This window comes from Ceratotherium simum, chromosome 31 (genome assembly GCF_057802395.1).
Source record: "Ceratotherium simum simum isolate JZ-2026a chromosome 31, ASM5780239v1, whole genome shotgun sequence".
Lineage (NCBI taxonomy): Eukaryota > Metazoa > Chordata > Mammalia > Perissodactyla > Rhinocerotidae > Ceratotherium > Ceratotherium simum.
In genome coordinates this window covers 19131897-19149923 of record NC_141930.1, presented here as the reverse complement: position 1 = coordinate 19149923, position 18027 = coordinate 19131897, and the positions used below count along the sequence as shown (strand labels likewise).

General features: G+C 39.0%; 1 protein-coding gene across 6 annotated transcripts in view; it reads left to right on the top strand.

Moving 5' to 3' along the window:
* The window catches only part of CSPP1 (centrosome and spindle pole associated protein 1), a 198077-nt gene that overhangs the window by 175636 nt on the left and 4414 nt on the right, over window positions 1–18027 (top strand). For all 6 annotated transcript variants that reach the window (XM_087420484.1, XM_087420485.1, XM_087420483.1 and 3 more), the window contains 3 exons: window positions 468–514; window positions 4370–4433; window positions 17108–17217. In XM_087420484.1, coding sequence (XP_087276610.1) covers window positions 468–514; window positions 4370–4433; window positions 17108–17217 — 221 coding nt within the window. The remainder of the gene's footprint in view (window positions 1–467; window positions 515–4369; window positions 4434–17107; window positions 17218–18027) is intronic.

The following is an 18027-nucleotide window of genomic DNA, read 5'->3' as shown; positions in this document are numbered from 1 at the left end:
AAGGACAAAATGCACTATTCAGAGGAACATGTAGGAATGCTGGTCACATTGGAGGGGTCTTTGGGATACCTGATCCAAAATCTTTGCCCCTGGAACCAGGTGCCTGGAATTTAGCTTCCTTCAATTTGATGTGAGGGAGTCCCCTGTTTAACTCCACTCAACCACTTTCTACACAGAGTGTAGAAATATGAGAGAAGATAGTGAAGAATCCTGTATTATTTTCTTTTCTGTAGGCATTTTAAGTTCACAATATTCATTAATGTGAATGGGAGAATTTTATCCAACTAGAATGGATGCTGGGTTATATTCATTAATAGACAAGTAGTATCTTAAAAACATTCTGAAATGCAATAGTTGAAAAGTAATTTCCAGTAGAGAGGTAGTCACAAAAGATATTCTAAAATTTATTTTTGTTTTTTAAAGATTTTCTAACCTTTTAATTTGTTTTTGTTCTCCATTGACTACAGTTGACTTGGATGCCATGCCAAGTGCTAAAGTGCAAGACTACAGAATGGTGAGAAATCAGTTATAATTTTTCAAGTTAGTTTTTGGGGGTAAAAATTTTAGGAATATGATAAGTGAGCATTCCAATTTTGAATTCTTCAGGAATATTGAATTAATAAAGAATTTAAATCTTGTCTCATCAGTATGGTGGATAGCTAGAGATGTATTAGTATAGTATGTAGAGAAAGCATATTGTAACGGCTAAGAACAGGACTCTCGAGCTAGGCTGTTCCAGTTAGTCTGTTTTTAGCTGTGTGACTGCAGGCAAATTATTTAATCTTTCTGAGCCTCAGCTTCCTAATCTGTAAAATGGGACAATAGTACTTACCTCTGAGGGTGGCTATAAGGATTAAATTAATTATATTTGCAAGGTCCTTAGGGACAGGCCTAGTATGTAATAATTTCTATATAAATGTTTATTAAATAAATAAATAAATAGCTCAAGGATTATTGTGATGATTAAGTGAGGTAATATATTAAAAGCCCTTAGAATAGGGCCTGGCCCCTAATGAGTACAGTCTAAATGTTTGCTCTCAGTATTAGCAGTAGTGGAATAGGAGTCTATAATACAGGTAGTGGTGAGGCCTGTAAAGAAAATAAGCAATGTAAGGATGTCATAGCCAGCCCTGGTGGTCTAGTGGTTAAGATTCAGTGCTCTCGTCGCTGTGTCCCAGGTTCATTTCCAGTCAGGGAACCACACCACTGTTTGTGGGCTGTCACACTGTGGAGGCTGCGTGTTGCTGTGATGCTGAAAGCTGTGCCACCAGCAGGGTCACATGGTGGACAGGTTTCAGCAGAGCTTCCAGACTAGACAGACTAAGAGATGGACCTGGCCACCCACTTCTGAAAGAATTGGCCATGAAACCCCTATGAGTAGCAGCAGAGCATTGTCTGATACAGTGCTGGAAGGTGAGAGGATGGCACAAAAACCGGGCAGGGTTCCGCTCTGCTGTGCACAGGGTCGCTAGGAGTCAGAATCAACTTGACGGCACTAACAACAACAAGGGTGTCACTCTTGTCCTTAGGAGGTGACATCTGTATGGACTGAATGAAGAGAAGGGATGAGCCATTTTCATTCCACAAATATTTATTGAATACTTACTATGGATTAGATACTATTCTAGGTGCTAGGGATACAGGAGTGAACAAAAGGAACAAAAATCTCTGCCCTCTGAGGGCTTACTTTCTGGTAAGAGGGTGAGAATAAACAAATAAAATATATAGTGTGTTAAATCGTGGGGCTCTGGAGAAAATGATAGCCGGGAAAGGGGGTTGGGGAATACTAGGGTGAGAGGGTTTACAATTTGAAATACAGTGAACATGGAAGGCCTACTGAGTAGGTAGCATTTGAATAAGGACATCAGGGAGGTGGCCATGTGAAATATTGGGAGACACATCTGGAGGAAGAACCTTCCAGGCAGAGACCCCGGACAGGAGTATGCCTGGTACATGCAAGGAGCAGTGAGAAGGCTAGGAGGCTGGAGAGCCATGAGCGAGGGCAAGTGGGAGCAGACAAGTTAGACAGGTGATGGGCTGGACTGCAGAGCCTCGGAGGCCGTCCTAGGGTTTTGCCCTTTATGCTGTGAATGTGATGAGAAGCTTCCAAAGTTTTTGAGCAGAGGAGTGACAGGATTTGTTTCGTGTTTTAACATGATCACTGACTGCTATTTGTTGAGAATATACTGAGGGGGGTAGGAGGCTACTGCTATAATCCAGGTAAGACATAAGGTGATTTAGCCTGGGGTAGGAGCAGCGGAAGTGGTCAGAAGTCATTGGATTTATTTTGAAAAGAGACCTGAAAAGATTTTTAACATATTGGATGTGGGCTGTGACAGGAGTCAAAGATGGACTTCAAGGTTTTGGTTCAGAGTTGCTATTTACAGAAGTGGAGAAGCAGGGCCGGCCCTGTGGCTTGGTGGTTAAGTGCGCGCGCTGCGATGCTGGTGGCCCGGGTTCGGATCCCGGGTGCGCATCGAGGCACCACTTCTCCGTTCATCCTGAGGCCGAGTCCCACATACAGCAACTAGAAGGATGTGCAGCTACGACACACAACTATCCACTGGGGCTTTGGGGGGAAAAATAAAATAAATAAAATCTTTAAAAAAAAAAAAAAAAAAAAAGTGGAGAAGCAGGGGAAACAAATTCAGAGATGGGGGAGATTAGGAATTTAGTTTCCATGGTAACTTTGAGATGCCTGTTAGACAAACAATTGGAGCTGGTGAGTAGACAGATAAGAGACAGAGTTCAAGGGAAAAGATCGAGGTTGGAAATAAATTTAATCTTCACACACACTAATGATACAGGTAGTATTATCCCCATTTTCAGATTGTAAAAGTAAGGCTCAGCTAGGCTGTTAGTTGCCCAGGGTTACCAGTTGGTAGCTGTTGGTGCTTGGTTTTGAACTGATAATGATGATGATGATAATGATGTTGCTAATAGCTATCATTTATTGACCACACTCTGTACCTGTGAGAGGTACTTCGCATTTATATACTCTAAAGTTCACAGCAAGGTATGCTTATCCCGATTTTACATAAGAGGAAACTGCTAGCCGTGATCACACAGTCAATAAGCAGTAAAGCCAAGATTTGAACCCAGGCTGGACTCTGGAGCTCCCCCTCCCCTTGTCCCCGTACCACATGGCCTGGGATGTATTGACACCTATTCCTGAATACTCTGCAGATCGGTACGTTCTCCGTATGTAGCAGGCACATTTCTCAGTGAAAGATACTGAAATTTAACATCTGGGATTTTGGTTAAAATCCTGGATTAATAGCATAAAACCAAGTAGAAACTCAGCATCATAACTGTGATGCAATATGTGTGCAGTGCTAAGAACAGCTGGTTCAGACCATTTGGTAAATATTAGATGCTGTTATTATCATCACTATTATTATCATGCTAGAAAGCAGAAGTAGAGTCAATGGGTTGTAAATTAAAAAGGAGATTTAAATTCAGTATATGGAAGAATTCAGTGAAAGAGAAGAACTTTCTGATAATTAATACTGTGTATCAATGTGGAATGTATTTCCTTAAAAATTAATGGACAGCTCTTCACTGGAGTGTTCTAGCAAATCCTAGGAATTTGGGGGGAGGTGTAGGGAGGTGGTGTTAGGTGACTTAGGCTCCTTCCAACATATAGGGTGATATTATCCCTAGTGTAAAATTCTTTGTATGTAAATTTATGGTACCTCTCATTTGAGAGCTCGTTACAAGCCCAACCCTAGCATTATTTTTTTCTCCTACTTTGTGTCCCTCTATATCTTTGCTATGCCTTTGTGACAACTGCTGTCATATAGGGCTGTCATTATTGAGGGCATGCCTCTCTCTCTCCCACGGGACTATGATCTACTCCAGAGCAGAAACTCTTATTCATCTTTGTATCTCCAGTTCCTAGCATGGAGGAAATAGTAAGTGCACTATACAGATTTATTCAAAGAATGAATTGAATCTTGGCAATGGTTTATAGACTTTTAATGTTTAATTGGGTTCATTGCTTCATACTCTATGAAAATATAATAGTTTTTATCAGCAATAATATGACTCTTTCATTTGACTTCAACCACAAGGGTGCAGAAAGGAGTACAGTTAGGGAGTAGAAGTCTGCTTGCCAAAAGTTTTAGGCTGGAGAGATCAAGTCTTACTGTTGCCTTCTCTACCCTGCTGGGAGTTGTAGATGCGTAGCCTTTCCTGTATTTACTGGGCATTGGAATGCAGTGTAGGAGGAAAGCAGCCAGTCCTGCCTGTCCCTATCCTCTTTTGCTAATATTGGGGACAGTGTAAAGACTTGTGCCTCTTAGTACAAATTGATGTTTTTCCACAGAGACTAATAAAAATAGTCATTAATATATGATGTTTCTTTTAGCCTAGAGATGACACTAATGATTTCTTGAAAAATTCATTATTGGAATCTGATAGTGCGTTTATTGGTGAGTATATTTATTTTACCAATCTATTTGTTTAACTATTACTGTTTTTTTTTTTTTTTGTAATTTTAGGTTTATTGCAGTAACATTGGTTTATAACATTGTAAAAATTTCAGGTGTACATCATTGTACTTCTATTTCTGCATGGACTACATCATGTTCACCACCAAAATACTAATTACAACCCATCACCACACACATGTACCGAATTATCCCTTTCACCCTCCTCCCTCCCCTTCCCCTCTGGTAACCACCAATCCAATCTCTGTCCCTATGTGTTTGTTTATTGTTGTTATTATCTACTACTTAATGAAGGAAGTCATACAGTATTTGACCTTCTCCCTCTGACTTATTTCACTTTGCATTATACCCTCAATGTCCATCCATGTTGTCACAAATGCCTGGATTTCATCGTTTCTTATGGCTGAGTAGTATTCCATTGTGTATATATACCACATCTTCTTTATCCATTCGTCCCTTGATGGGCAATTAGGTTGCTTCCAAGTCTTGGCTATTGTGAATAACGCTGCAATGAACACAGGGGTGCATGTACCTTTGCAAATTGGTGTTTTCAAGTTCTTTGGATAAATACCCAACAGTGGAATAGCTGGATCATATGGTAGTTCTATCCTTGATTTTTTGAGGAATCTCCATACTGTTTTCCATAGTGGCTGCACCAGTTTGCACTCCCACCAGCAGTGTATGAGAGTTCCCTTTTCTCCACATCCTCTCCAACACATATTGTTTCCTGTCTTGTTAATTATAGCCATTCTGACGGGCGTGAGGTGATATCTCATTGTAGTTTTGATTTGCATTTCCCTGATAGTTAGTGATTTTGAACATCTTTTCATGTGTCTGTTGGCCATCTGTATATCTTCTTTGGAGAAATGTCTGTTCAGGTCTTTTGCCCATTTTTTAATTGGGTTGGTAGTTTTTTTGTTGTTGAGATGCATGAGTTCTTTATATATTTTGGAGATTAAGCCCTTATCAGATGTATGGTTTGCAAATATCTTCTCCCAATTGTTAGGTTGTCTTTTCGTTTTGTTGATGGTTTCCTTAGCTGTGCAGAAGCTTTTTAGTTTGATGTAGTCCCATTTGTTTATTTTTTCTGTTGTTTCTCTTGCCCGGTCAGATGTGGTGTTTGAAAAGATGTTGCTAAGACCGATGTGGAAGAGCGTACTGCCTATGTTTTCTTCTAGAAGTTTCATAGTTTCAGGTCTTACATTCAAGTCTTTAATCCATTTGGAGTTAATTTTTGTGCATGGTGTAAGGTAAGGGTCTACTTTCATTTTTTTGCATGTGGCTATCCAGTTTTCCCAACACTGTTTGTTGAAGAGACTTTCTTTTCCCCATTGTATGTTCTTGGTTCCTTTGTCAAAGATTAGCTGTCCATAGATGTGTGGGTTTATTTCTGGGCTTTCGATTCTATTCCATTGATCTGTGTGTCTGTTTTTGTGCCAGTACCATGTTGTTTTGGTTACTATAGCTTTGTAGTATATTTTGAAATCAGGGAGTGTGATACCCCCAGCTTTGTTCTTTTTTCTCAGGATTCCTTTAGCTATTCGGGGTCTTTTGTTCTTCCATATAAATTTTAGGATTCTTCGTTCTATTTCTGTGAAAAATGTTGTTGGAACTTTGATAGGGATTGCATTGAATCTATAGATGGCTTTAGGAAGTATGGACATCTTAACTATGTTAATTCTTCCAATCCAAGAGCACGGAATATCTTTCCATTTCTTTGTGTCTTCTTCAATTTCTTTCAGAAATGTTTTATAGTTTTCGGTGTACAGATCTTTCACCTCTTTGGTTAAGTTTATTCCTAGGTATTTTATTCTTTTTGTTGCAATTGTAAATGGGATGGTATTCTTAATTTCTCTTTCTGCTACTTCGTTGTTAGTGTACAGAAATGCAACTGATTTTTGTATGTTGATTTTGTATCCTGCAACTTTACCATATTCGTTTATTACTTCTAAAAGTTTTCTGGTGGATTCTTTAGGGTTTTCTATATATAAAATCATGTCATCTGCAAATAGTGACAGTTTCACTTCTTCCTTTCCAATTTGGATCCCTTTTATTTCTTCCTCTTGCCTGATTGCTCTGGCTAGGACTTTCAATACTATGTTAAATAGGAGTGGTGACAGTGGGCATCCTTGTCTGGTTCCTGTTCTTAGAGGGATAGCTTTCAGTTTTTCACCATTGAGGATGATATTAGCTGTGGGTTTCTCATATATGGTCTTTATTATGTTGAGGTACTTTCCTTCTATACCCATTTTATTCAGAGTTTTTATCATAAATGGATGCTGTATCTTGTCAAATGCTTTCTCTGCATCTATTGAGATGATCATGTGATTTTTGTTCTTCATTTTATTAATGTGGTGTATTACGTTGATTGATTTGCGAATGTTAAACCATCCCTGCATACCTGGAATAAATCCCACTTGATCATGGTGTATAATCTTTTTAACGTATTGTTGTATGCGATTTGCTAGTATTTTGTTGAGGATTTTCGCATCGATGTTCATCAGTGATATTGGCCTGTAATTTTCTTTTTTTGTGTTGTCCTAGTCTGGTTTTGGTATCAGGGTAATGTCAGCTTCATAGAATGAGTTAGGGAGCTTCCCCCCCTCCTCAATTTTTTGGAAGAGTTTGAGAAGGATAGGTATTAAGTCTTCTTTGAATGTTTGGTAGAATTCACCAGGGAAGCCGTCTGGTCCTGGACTTTTATTTTTGGGGAGGTTTGTGATTACTGTTTCGATCTCCTTACTGGTGATTGGTCTATTCAAATTCTCTACTTCTTCTTGATCCAGTTTTGGAAGGTTGTATGATTCTAAGAATTTATCCATTTCTTCCAGATTGTTGAATTGGTTGGCATATAGCTTTTCATAGTATTCTCTTATAATCTTTTGTATTTCTGAGGTGTCTGTTGTAACCTCTCCTCTTTCATTTCTGATTTTACTTATTTGTGCCTTCTCTCTTTTTTTCTTGGTGAGTCTAGCTAAAGGTTTGTCGATTTTGTTGATCTTTTCAAAGAACCAGCTCTTGGTTTTATTAATTTTTTCTATTGTTTTTTTTGTATCTATTTCATTTATTTCTGCTCTGATTTTTATGATTTCCCTTCTTCTACTGATTTTGGGCTTTGTTTGTTCTTCTTTTTCCAGTTTCTTTAGGTGCATTGTTAGATTGTTTATTTGAGATTTTTCTTGTTTGTTGAGATAGGCCTGTATCGCTATAAACTTCCCTCTTAGAACTGCTTTTACTGTATCCCATAAATTCTGGCATGTCTTATTTTCATTTTCATTTGTCTCCAGGTATTTTTTGATTTCTTCTTTGATTTCTTCGTTAACCTAGTCGTTGTTCAGTAGCATTTTGTTTAATCTCCACGTATTTGTGGCTTTTCTGATTTTCTTCCTATAGTTGATTTCTAGTTTCATACCGTTGTGGTCAGAAAAGATGCTTGGTATTATTTCAGTCTTCTTAAATTTATGGAGACTTGTTTTGTGGCCTAATATGTGATCAGTCCTGGAGAATGTTCCATGTGCATTTGAAAAGAACGTGTATTCTTCGGTTTTTGGATGAATGCTCTGTATATATCTACTAGGTCCATCTGTTCTAGTGTGTCGTTTAAGGCCAATGTTTCCTTATTGATGTTCTGTTTGGATGATCTATCCGTTGGTGTAAGTGGAGTGTTCAAGTCCCCTACTATTATTGTGTTACTGTCTATTTCTGTTTTTATGTCTGTTAATAATTACTTTATATGTTTAGGTGCACCTACATTGGGTGCGTAGATATTTACAAGTGTTATATCCTCTTGTTGGATTGTTCCCTTGATCATTATGTAATGCCCTTCTTTGTCTCTTTTTACAGTTTTTGTCTTAAAGTCTATTTTGTCTGATATGAGTACTGCTACCCCAGCTTTCTTTTCATTGCCATTTGCGTGGAGTATCTTTTTCCATCCCTTCACTTTCAGTTTGTGAGTGTCTTTAGGTCTGAAGTGTGTCTCTTGTATGCAGCATATATATGGGTCTTGTTTTTTTATCCAGTCAGCCACCCTATGCCTTTTAATTGGAGCATTTAGTCCATTGACGTTTAAAGTAGCTATTGATAAGTATGTACTTACTGCCATTTTTTAACTTTTTTTTTTTCTCAGTGTTTTAGTAGTCCTTCTCTGTTCCTTACTTCTTCTATACAGAATTGATGGTCACTTTAGTTTGACCTGTGTCTGAAAGCTGTACTCTTTAACTCCCCTCCTCCCTCCTTTTATGTTTTTGATATCATATCTAACCTCTTTTTTTGTGCATTTGTATCCATTACGTTCTAATCATGGAAATAGATAAGTTTTCCTATTTGTGGTCTTCTCTTTTCCCATTAAATCAGTCCCTTTAACATTTCTTGTAGCACTGGTTTCTTGGTGACAAACTCCTTTAATTTTTGCTTATCTGGGAAAATTTTGATCTCTCCTTCCATTTTGAATGATAACCTTGCTGAGTAGAGTATTCTTGGCTGTAAGTTTTTTCCTTTTAGCACTTTAAATATATCGTGCCATTCTCTTCTAGCCTGTAAGGTTTCTGCTGAGAAGTCAGCTGATAGCCTTATGGGGTTTCCTTTGTATGTAACTTGACTTTCTCTTGTGGCTTTTAGGATTCTCTCTTTATCTTTAATTCTGGACATTTTGATTATGATGTGTCTTGGTGTGGGCCTCTTTGGGTTTATCTTGTTTGGGGCTCTCTGTGCTTCCTGTACCTGGATGTGTTTCCTTCCTTAGGTTAGGGAAGTTTTCATCTATTATTTCTTGAAATAGATTCTCTGCCCCCTTGTCTCGCTCTTCTCCTTCCGGGACACCTATAACACGGATGTTAGTGCGCTTGATGTTGTCCCAGAGGTCCCTTAGACTGTCCTCACTCTTTTTAATTCTTTTCTCTTTTACCTGTTCACCTTGGGTAATTTCTTCTAGTCTTTCGTCCAGCTCACAGATCTGTTCTTCTGTATCCTCTACTCTGCTTTTGAGTCCCTCTAATGAATTTTTCATTTCCAGTATTGTATTCGTCATTTCTGATTGGTTCTTTTTTATATCTTCCATTTCTTTGTTGACATTCTCACTGAGTTCATCTATTCTTCTCCCCAGATCAGTGAGCATCCTTAACACTCTTAGTTTGAACTCTCTGTCTGGTAGGTTGCTCATTTCTGTTTCACTTAGTTCCTTTTCTGGGGTTTTGTCCTGTTCCCTTACCTGGAATGTATTCTTTTGCTTCCTCATTTTGCCTCTTTCCCTGTGTTTGTGTCTACGTATTAGGTAGGTCAGCTACGTCTCCTGCTCTTGGATAGGTGACCTTATGTAAGTGATGGCTTAGGAGGCTTCCAGTGTGCTTCCCTCAGTTCTCAATGTTCCAGGGGTGGCCCCTATGTGGGCTACGTGTGTCCTTCTATTGTGGCCTGTTTGCTCTCCCTGTAGGCGCCCAGGGAGGCTGAGTTATGCTCCTGGCCAGCTGTTGTAATGCTCAGCTGCTTGTAGTTGTTGTGGGCCCTTCAGTCTCTTTATCAGGTGTGGGGAGCCCCAGCACAGTTGGCTGTAAGTTCTAATACCACATTTGTTTTGCAGTATTTCTTTTAACTGAGTAGGCCCCCAGCGTGGCAGGTTGTTAGGCTCAGGGCCTTACAATTGCTGTAAGCCTCTAGCCTATTAGGTCTCTTGTCAGCTCTCTGAGGATTGCCGCTGGGTGGGGCTGGCCTCAGGCACAGGAGCACCCAGTTGTTTCAGGCTTTGAAAGGTGGGGCAAACCACCTATGTGGGTCTTTGAGAAGCACAAGTCTTCTGCAGCTGACAAGCTCTGTTGCCCACAGGTCCACACACACAGTCAACACAGTCCTGCCCCGTGTCCTCGCCCCGACCTCCCTAAGCGGACCCAGTCTCACCATGGCAGGAGCCCCACACACTCCGCCACCGCCCCACACTCTCCACCCGCTCCTTGTGCACACCCTGCCCGCTCAAGTCGGCTCAGTTGCCAGGCTGCAGAGAATCCAGTCACCAATCTATGCAGGCCCACACGTTGCCTGAGGGCTTGTTGCTGGGTGGGACCAGTCTCTAGGGTGGGCTGCCTGCCCTGGCTGAGCTGGATTAAATCGGTGCTCTAGTGGGTGGAGCAGACCCTGGGCTAGCGGGCCTCAAGGAGAACTCCAATGGCGTCTGTGTCAGCACGCTCACACCAGGCCACAACAATGGCCGCCGCCAATGTCCCAGTCCCTGGAGAGGTCTCACCCCTCACCGAGATGCACTCAGGGCCTATTAGGTGAGTCTCTTGTCACCAAAGCACTGTGCACCTTTCTTTCTGGTGATTTTAGGATGCTTTCTGGAACGGGTGAGTTTGTGCGCGGGCCCTTTAAGAGCCAGTTTTAGTTTCTTTGTGAACCGGGTTTTCTGGGGGTACTCCCCAATGCTTTAGTAGCAGGCACAGTCAGATATTATGCTGCTGGTGTCAATTGTGCTGGGTCCACTAAATGCCCACAGTGGGGGCGCTCCCCGGCTCAGGGCCCCGCGCTTCCAGGGAGGCTGCGTACCTGTGAGCTGCACCCGGCAGCCGTGAAGCTGGCGCCTTGTGAAGGCGGCGTTTTTCCTCTCTGGAAGGGGGTCTCTGCCTCTTCTACCCCAGTTAGGATTGTCCGTTGTTGCAGGAGTTCCTCTTATCCAGTTTTCAGTTCTGTCTCAGGGGTAATTTTTCCACGAGTAGTTGTAAATTGGCTGTGTCCACGGGAGGAGGTGAGTTCAGAGTCTGCCTACGCCGCCATCTTTACTCCGCCTCTATTTGTTTAACTATTAAACATTATTTATGTTTCTTTTAAGTGTTTTTCTCCATACTTAAAAAATTGATACTTTGTTCTTTGTTGTGAAAGGTGGTAAAAAAAAGGAATATTCTGTTTTACTAACTTAATGTATAATCATCAAATATGACTTAGAGAGTTTTCAAAATCAAAATAACTAATATGAACTTTAGAAGTGATAGGAATGGTTCACACAAAAACCTATACATGAATTTTCATAACAGCTTTACTTCTAATAGCCAAAGACTGGAATTGGCCCAGATGTCTTCCAGCAGGTGAACAGTTAAACAAATTGTACTACATCCATACCATGCATTATACTACTAAGCACTAAAAAGGAACAGACTGTTGATACACATGATAACTTGGATGACTCTCCAGAGAAATATTCCTGAACAAAAAAATCCAGTTCCCAAAAGTTACATTCTGTATGATTCCATTTATATAACATTTTTAAAATGACAAAATTTTAGAAATTAAAGAAGGACTAGTAGTTGCCAGGGTTAGGGGGTAAGGAGAGGTGTGTGTAGTTATAAAAGGGTGACATGAAGGATTCTTGTGCTTTTGGAACAGTTTTTAATCTTGACAGTGGGAGTTGATAAACAAATGTAAACAGGCAATAAAATGATATAGAACTTAATACACACAAACACGCAAATGAGTACAAGTATTACTGGGGAAATTAGAATAAAGTTGGTGGATTGTATCAGTATCAGTATCCTGGGTGTGAGATTGTTGCTCTTGTTTTGCAAAATGTTACCATTGGGGTTAACTGGGCAAAGTGTACCAGGGATCTCTATTATTTCTTACAACTGCATGTGAATCTACAATTATCTTAATAAATATTTCAGTTTTAAAAAGTTGTAAGAATATAACTTAGTCTTCAGAAGATATGTGAAGGTACCACAGGCTCTTTTTTCTTGAGTACTGTAATATATGCTTATAATTATGTACTCTATAGCTTTTCTGCCATGCTAGGTCCATCAGAGAATTCTCTCTTCTACATATTAGTTGTATTTCATGCCAATTACTTTATATTTTCATGTGATAAAAATTCCAAGCTAGTCTATATTTGTCTTCCAGTTTTTTTTTTTTTAAATGAGTTTTTCCTTTCCAAGGAAGTCATATTGTAGACAGTGAGTAAGACAGAGAAACCAGCAGGAAATAGGGATGGGAAGATAGCTTGTCTGTGGAGGCATCAGGGAAATGTGACCTGTTCCTGCTAACAAGGAAGACAGTCTAGGGCGTTCAAGATGGTGTACTGGAATATTTAGTTATACTAGGCTAAAGATACAGCAGTTTGTCTTTCTGATTAATGGTCACCATAAATATCCCATGGTCATGACTGTGTTGCCACTGTTCTAATGAATGTGAGTAAGGCTGGTAGTTTCAGTGCTTTTTTTTTTTGATAACCTAGAGAAATAGACAAGTTCCTTGAAAGTCACAATCTGCCAGAAGTCACACAAGAAGAAATAGAATTTGAATAGGCCTATATCTGTTAAAGAAATTGAGAGGTGAGAGAAATGTGGAAATGTTACTCAAAGGGTACAAACTTTCAGTTGTAAGATGAGTAAGTTCCAGGGATCTGATGTGCAGCATGGTGACTATAGTTAACAATATTGTATTGTATATTTGAAAGTTGCTATGAGAGTAGAGCTTTAATGTTTTCACCATAACAACAGCAACAAAATGGTGATTATGTGAGGTGAAGCATGTGTTAACTAACCTTATTATGGTAAACATTTCACAATACACATGTATATCAAATCATCACATTGTACACCTTGAACTTACACAATGTTATATGTCAGTTATGTCTCAGCAAAGCTGGAAGAAAAACCCAAATTGACTATAATAATAAAAAAATTGAATCAATAATTAATAACCTTCCAAAACACAAAGCATCAGGCCCAGATGGGTTCACTGGTGAATTCTACCCAACATTTAGGGAAGAATTATACCGAATATCTACAGCCTCTTCCAGAAGATAGAAGCAGAGGGAATACTCCTAACTCATTTTATGTGGCCAGCATTACCCTAATACCAAACCAGAAAAAAGCTGTCATAAGAAAACTACAGACCAATATCTCTAATGAACATAGATGCAGAAATTCTCAACAAAATATTAGCAAATTGAATCCAACAATGTATAAAAAGAATTATACACTACAACAAAGTGAGATTTATACCAGGTATGCAAAGCTGGTTTACATTCAATTAATATAATTCATCCAAATCAATTACTATAATCCATCACATCAACAGTCTAAAGAAGAGAAATTGCATGATCATTATCAATAGATGTGGAAAGGCATTGAACAAAATTCAACACCCATTCGTGATAACTCTCAGCAAACTAGGAATAGGTGGGAACTTCCTCAACTTGATAAAGAACATCTACAAAAAACCTGCCTGCATCATATTTAATGATGAGAAACTAGAAACCTTCCTGCTAAGATCAAGAACAAGGCAAAGATGTTCCCTCTCACCACTCAACATCATTATGGAGGCCCTAGCTAATGCAATAAGGCAAGAAAAGGAAATAAAAGGTATATATATTAGGAAGGAAGAAATAATACTGTCTTTACGCTCAGATGACATGATTGTCTGTAGAAAATCTGAAAGAATCAACAACAACAACAAAACAGCCTAGTACTAATAAGCAATTATAGCAAGGTTGCAGGATACCAGGTTAATACACAAAAGTTAACCACTTTCCGATATACCAGCAATGAACAAGTGGAACTTGAAATTTAAAACACAATATCATTTACATTAGCACCCCATTAAAAAAGAAATACTTAGATATAAATCTTACATAATATGTACAAGATCTATATGAGGACAACTACAAAACTCTCATGAAAGAAATAAAGGAACTAACTAAATGGAGAGATAGTCCATGTTCATGGATGGGAGAATCAATATTGTCAAGATGTCAATTCTTCCCAACTTGATCTGTAAATTCAGTGAAATCCCAATCAAAATCCTGGTGAGTTATTTTGTGGGTATCGGCAAACTGATTCTAAATTTTATATGGAGCGACAAAAGACCCAGAGTAACCAACACAGTATTGAAGGAGAAGAACAGTCGGAGGACTGACACTAACTGACTTCAAGACTTACTATAGTTATACTAATCAAGACAGTATGGTATTAGCAAAAGAACAGACAAATAGATCAGTGGAACAGAACAGAATCCAGAAATAGAACCACACAAGTATAGTCAACTAACTAATCTTTGATAAAAGAGCAAAAGCAGTGCAATGGGGAAAAGACAGTCTTTTCAACAAATGGCACTAGAGCAACTGGACATCCACGTGCAAAAAAATGAATCTAGAAACACTTTTCACAAAAATCAACTCAAAATGCACCATAGACCCAAATATAAAATGCAAAACTATAAAACTTCTGGAAGATAACATAGGAGAAAACTTAGAAGAATTGGGTATGGCAGTGACTTTTTAGATATGACACACAATCCATGAGAGAGATAATTGATAAACTGAACTTCATTAAAATTAAAAACTAATGCTCCGTGAAGGACAACGTCAAGAGAACGAGAAGACAAGCCACAGACTGGGAGAAAATATTTGCAAGAAAGACATATCTAGGACTTATCTAAAATATACAAAGAACTCTTAAAACTCAACAATAAGAAAAAAAGCAACCCGATCAAAAGATAGGCAAAAGACCCAAACAGACACTTCACCAAAGAAGACATCCAGATGGTAAATAAGCATGTGAAAAGATGCTCCATCCTATGTCATCGGGGAAATGCAAATTAACACAATGAAATACCACTACACAACTAATAGAATGGCCAAAATCCAGAACACTGACAACACCAAATGCTGACCATGCTCTGGAGGAATAGGAACTCTCACTCATTGCTGGTGGGAACGCAAAATGGTACAGCTGCTTTGACAGTTTCTTACAAAACTAAACATACTCTTACCGTATGATCCAGCAGTTGCACTCCTTGGTATTTACTCAAAGGAGTTGAAACATGTGTCCACACAAAAACCTGTACACAGATGTTTATAGCAGTTTTATCCGTAATTGCCAAAACCTGGAAGCAACCAAGATGTCCTTCAGTAGGAGAATGGATAAAGACACTGTGGTACATCTAGACAGTGCAGTGTTATTCAGTGCTAAGAAGAAATGAGCTACGAAGCCATGAAAAGATGTAGAGGAACCTTGAATGTATATAAGTGAAAGAAGCCCATCTGAATAGGCTGCACACTGTATGATTCCAACTATATGACATTCTGGGAAAGGCAAAACTATGGAGGCAGTGAAAAGATCAGTGGTTGCTAGGGGTTAGAGCAGGAGGAATGAGTAGGTGGAGCACAGAGGATTTTTAGGGCAGTGAAGCTATTTTGTGTGATACTGGTGGATACATGCCAAACCCATAGAATGTACACCACGAAGAGTGAACCCTAATGTAAAGTATGGACTTTGGGTGATAATGATGTGTCAGTGTAGGTTCATCGATTTTAACAGATGTAACACTCTGGTGGGGGCTGCTGATAGTGGAGTAAGCTGTGAGTATGGGGGGGAAGGGGGTATTTGGGAATTTTCTGTACTTGCCACTCAGTTTTACTGAACTTAAAACTCCTATAAACAAATATAGTCTATTAAAAAAAAAAAAAGGGAGCGAGAGAGTGAATTAGTGGTGGGGACTTCTGTAAAGAAGTCAGAAAACTTTATTTTTGGAATTTTAGAAAACCCCATATCTTATTCAATAAAATGTAGTTATTGCTGCTTAAAAAAAAAAGCTATACACTTTAACTTTCAGAAATTTGAATATCAATTTTATGTTAAATGATAGTATTGTATCAATGTTCAATTTCCTGACTGTCATGATGAGATGGTGGCTGTGTAGGAGACTGCCCTTGTTCTTGGATGGCACATGCTGAAGTATTCAGGGACGAAGTGTCACAATGTCTGCAACATGTTCAGCAAAAATCTGCCAAAATATACACAGAAGTAAAGTAAATTGGCAGAATAAGAAATGGCGATTTTAGGTATTCATAGTATTATAACTTTTCTTTAGATTTTAATTTTTTCAAAATAAAGAGTTGGGGAAAAAATTCTAAATATTGTGAGCTATTCATCTCCATGGTCAAATAGGCTGCTGGCCCACTAGAATGGCTATGATCAAAAAGACTGACAATACCAAGTGTTGATGAGGATAAGGAAACTAGAACCTTCTTACAATGTAAAATGGTAGAACTACTTTTGAAAATGGTTTGGCAGTTTAGAGTTATCCTGGTATCCAGCAGTTTCACTCCTAAGAATATGCCAAAGAAATGAGAACATACGGTCACACAAAGACATGTGCGTGAATGTTCATAGAAGCATTATTAATAATTGCCAACTAGAAATAGTTCAAGTGACCATCAACTGGTGAATGCATAGACAAAATGTGATATATCCATATGATGGAGTACTATTCAGCAATAAAATAGAATGAACTACTGCTACATGGTACAACATACATGAACCCCAAACACATTATGCTAAGTGAAAGACAGAAAGTATTACATTGTATAATTCCATTTATATTGAATCTCAGGAAAGGTAAATCTGTTTAGACTGAAAGCAGATCAGTGTTTACTTGGGGCTGGGCAAGTGGGAGTAGGGAGTGATTGCCGACGAGCACAAAGGAACTTTTTGAGGTTGTAGTGATGATTATACAATTTTATAAAAATCATTGAACTATGTATATTTATAGTGGGTGAATTTTATTTTATGTAAATATCTTAATAAAGCTATTAAAAAAGAGTCTTGGGTTAGCTCTGAGTAAAATGATTTGAAATGGTGGGTGTTTAAGACTTCTCCCTTGTGTGGATCTTCTAGGTGCTTATGGTGAGACGTATCCTGCCATCGAAGATGATGCCCTCCCTCCACCATCACAGCTGCCCTCTGCAAGGGAGCGCAGGAGGAACAAATTGAAAGGAGTGGACTTTGTATGTATGAAGTGTCCTTTTCTTTTTTCCCTTTTCATTTTAGGAGTGAGAGGTCTGGGTTCTGACCCATGCTGAATTGGTGTGGTCCAGTAAAGAGCGAGCACTTGCTCTGGATGAGAGGTGAACATGGGTCTGAATCTAGGTTCAACCACCAATTAGCTGGATGACCTTGGTCATTGAATTCTGGTGCTTTGGCTTCTTCGAGGTAGTATTTTCCTATCTCCTAGGGTGGCTATGAGTGCCTGGTACCTGGCACAGAATCTCTGCCCTATAAATGTTAATTCCTCACCCCAACCTTCCTCCTTCCCCTGGCAGAATATATGGATTTCAGAGAAGGCACAGGAAGCAGCTAATACCATTTATTGGAAAATTTGCTGTATCTTGCTTATCACCTAAGCCTATTATATAAGCATCTTCTCTATTTGGTCAGATAAGTTGCCCAAGGTCACATAGCCAGGAAGGCTGATATTCAAACCCATGTTCTTTTCACACAACATGTGTAAATGTTTTTACAGTGTAGCCAGTAAAAAGTGCAGGCTTTGGAGTCCTGAGTACCTGTCCCAACAATGGCACTTCTTTGTTGGGTCAGCAACTTTGGGCAATTTCTTAAACTCTGTTTGTGTTTCCTTATATATGACATGGAGATATAGTTACATAATACATGTGAAGCATTTAGCATGGAGTCAGGTACGCGAGGAGCTCTCAACAAATGACAAATGCTGTTATTAGCATTATTATATGTATAGCTTTATTTACCAGGTGGCACTAACATGTTTACTTGTTTCCCTTGGCAACCACTAATCTACTTTC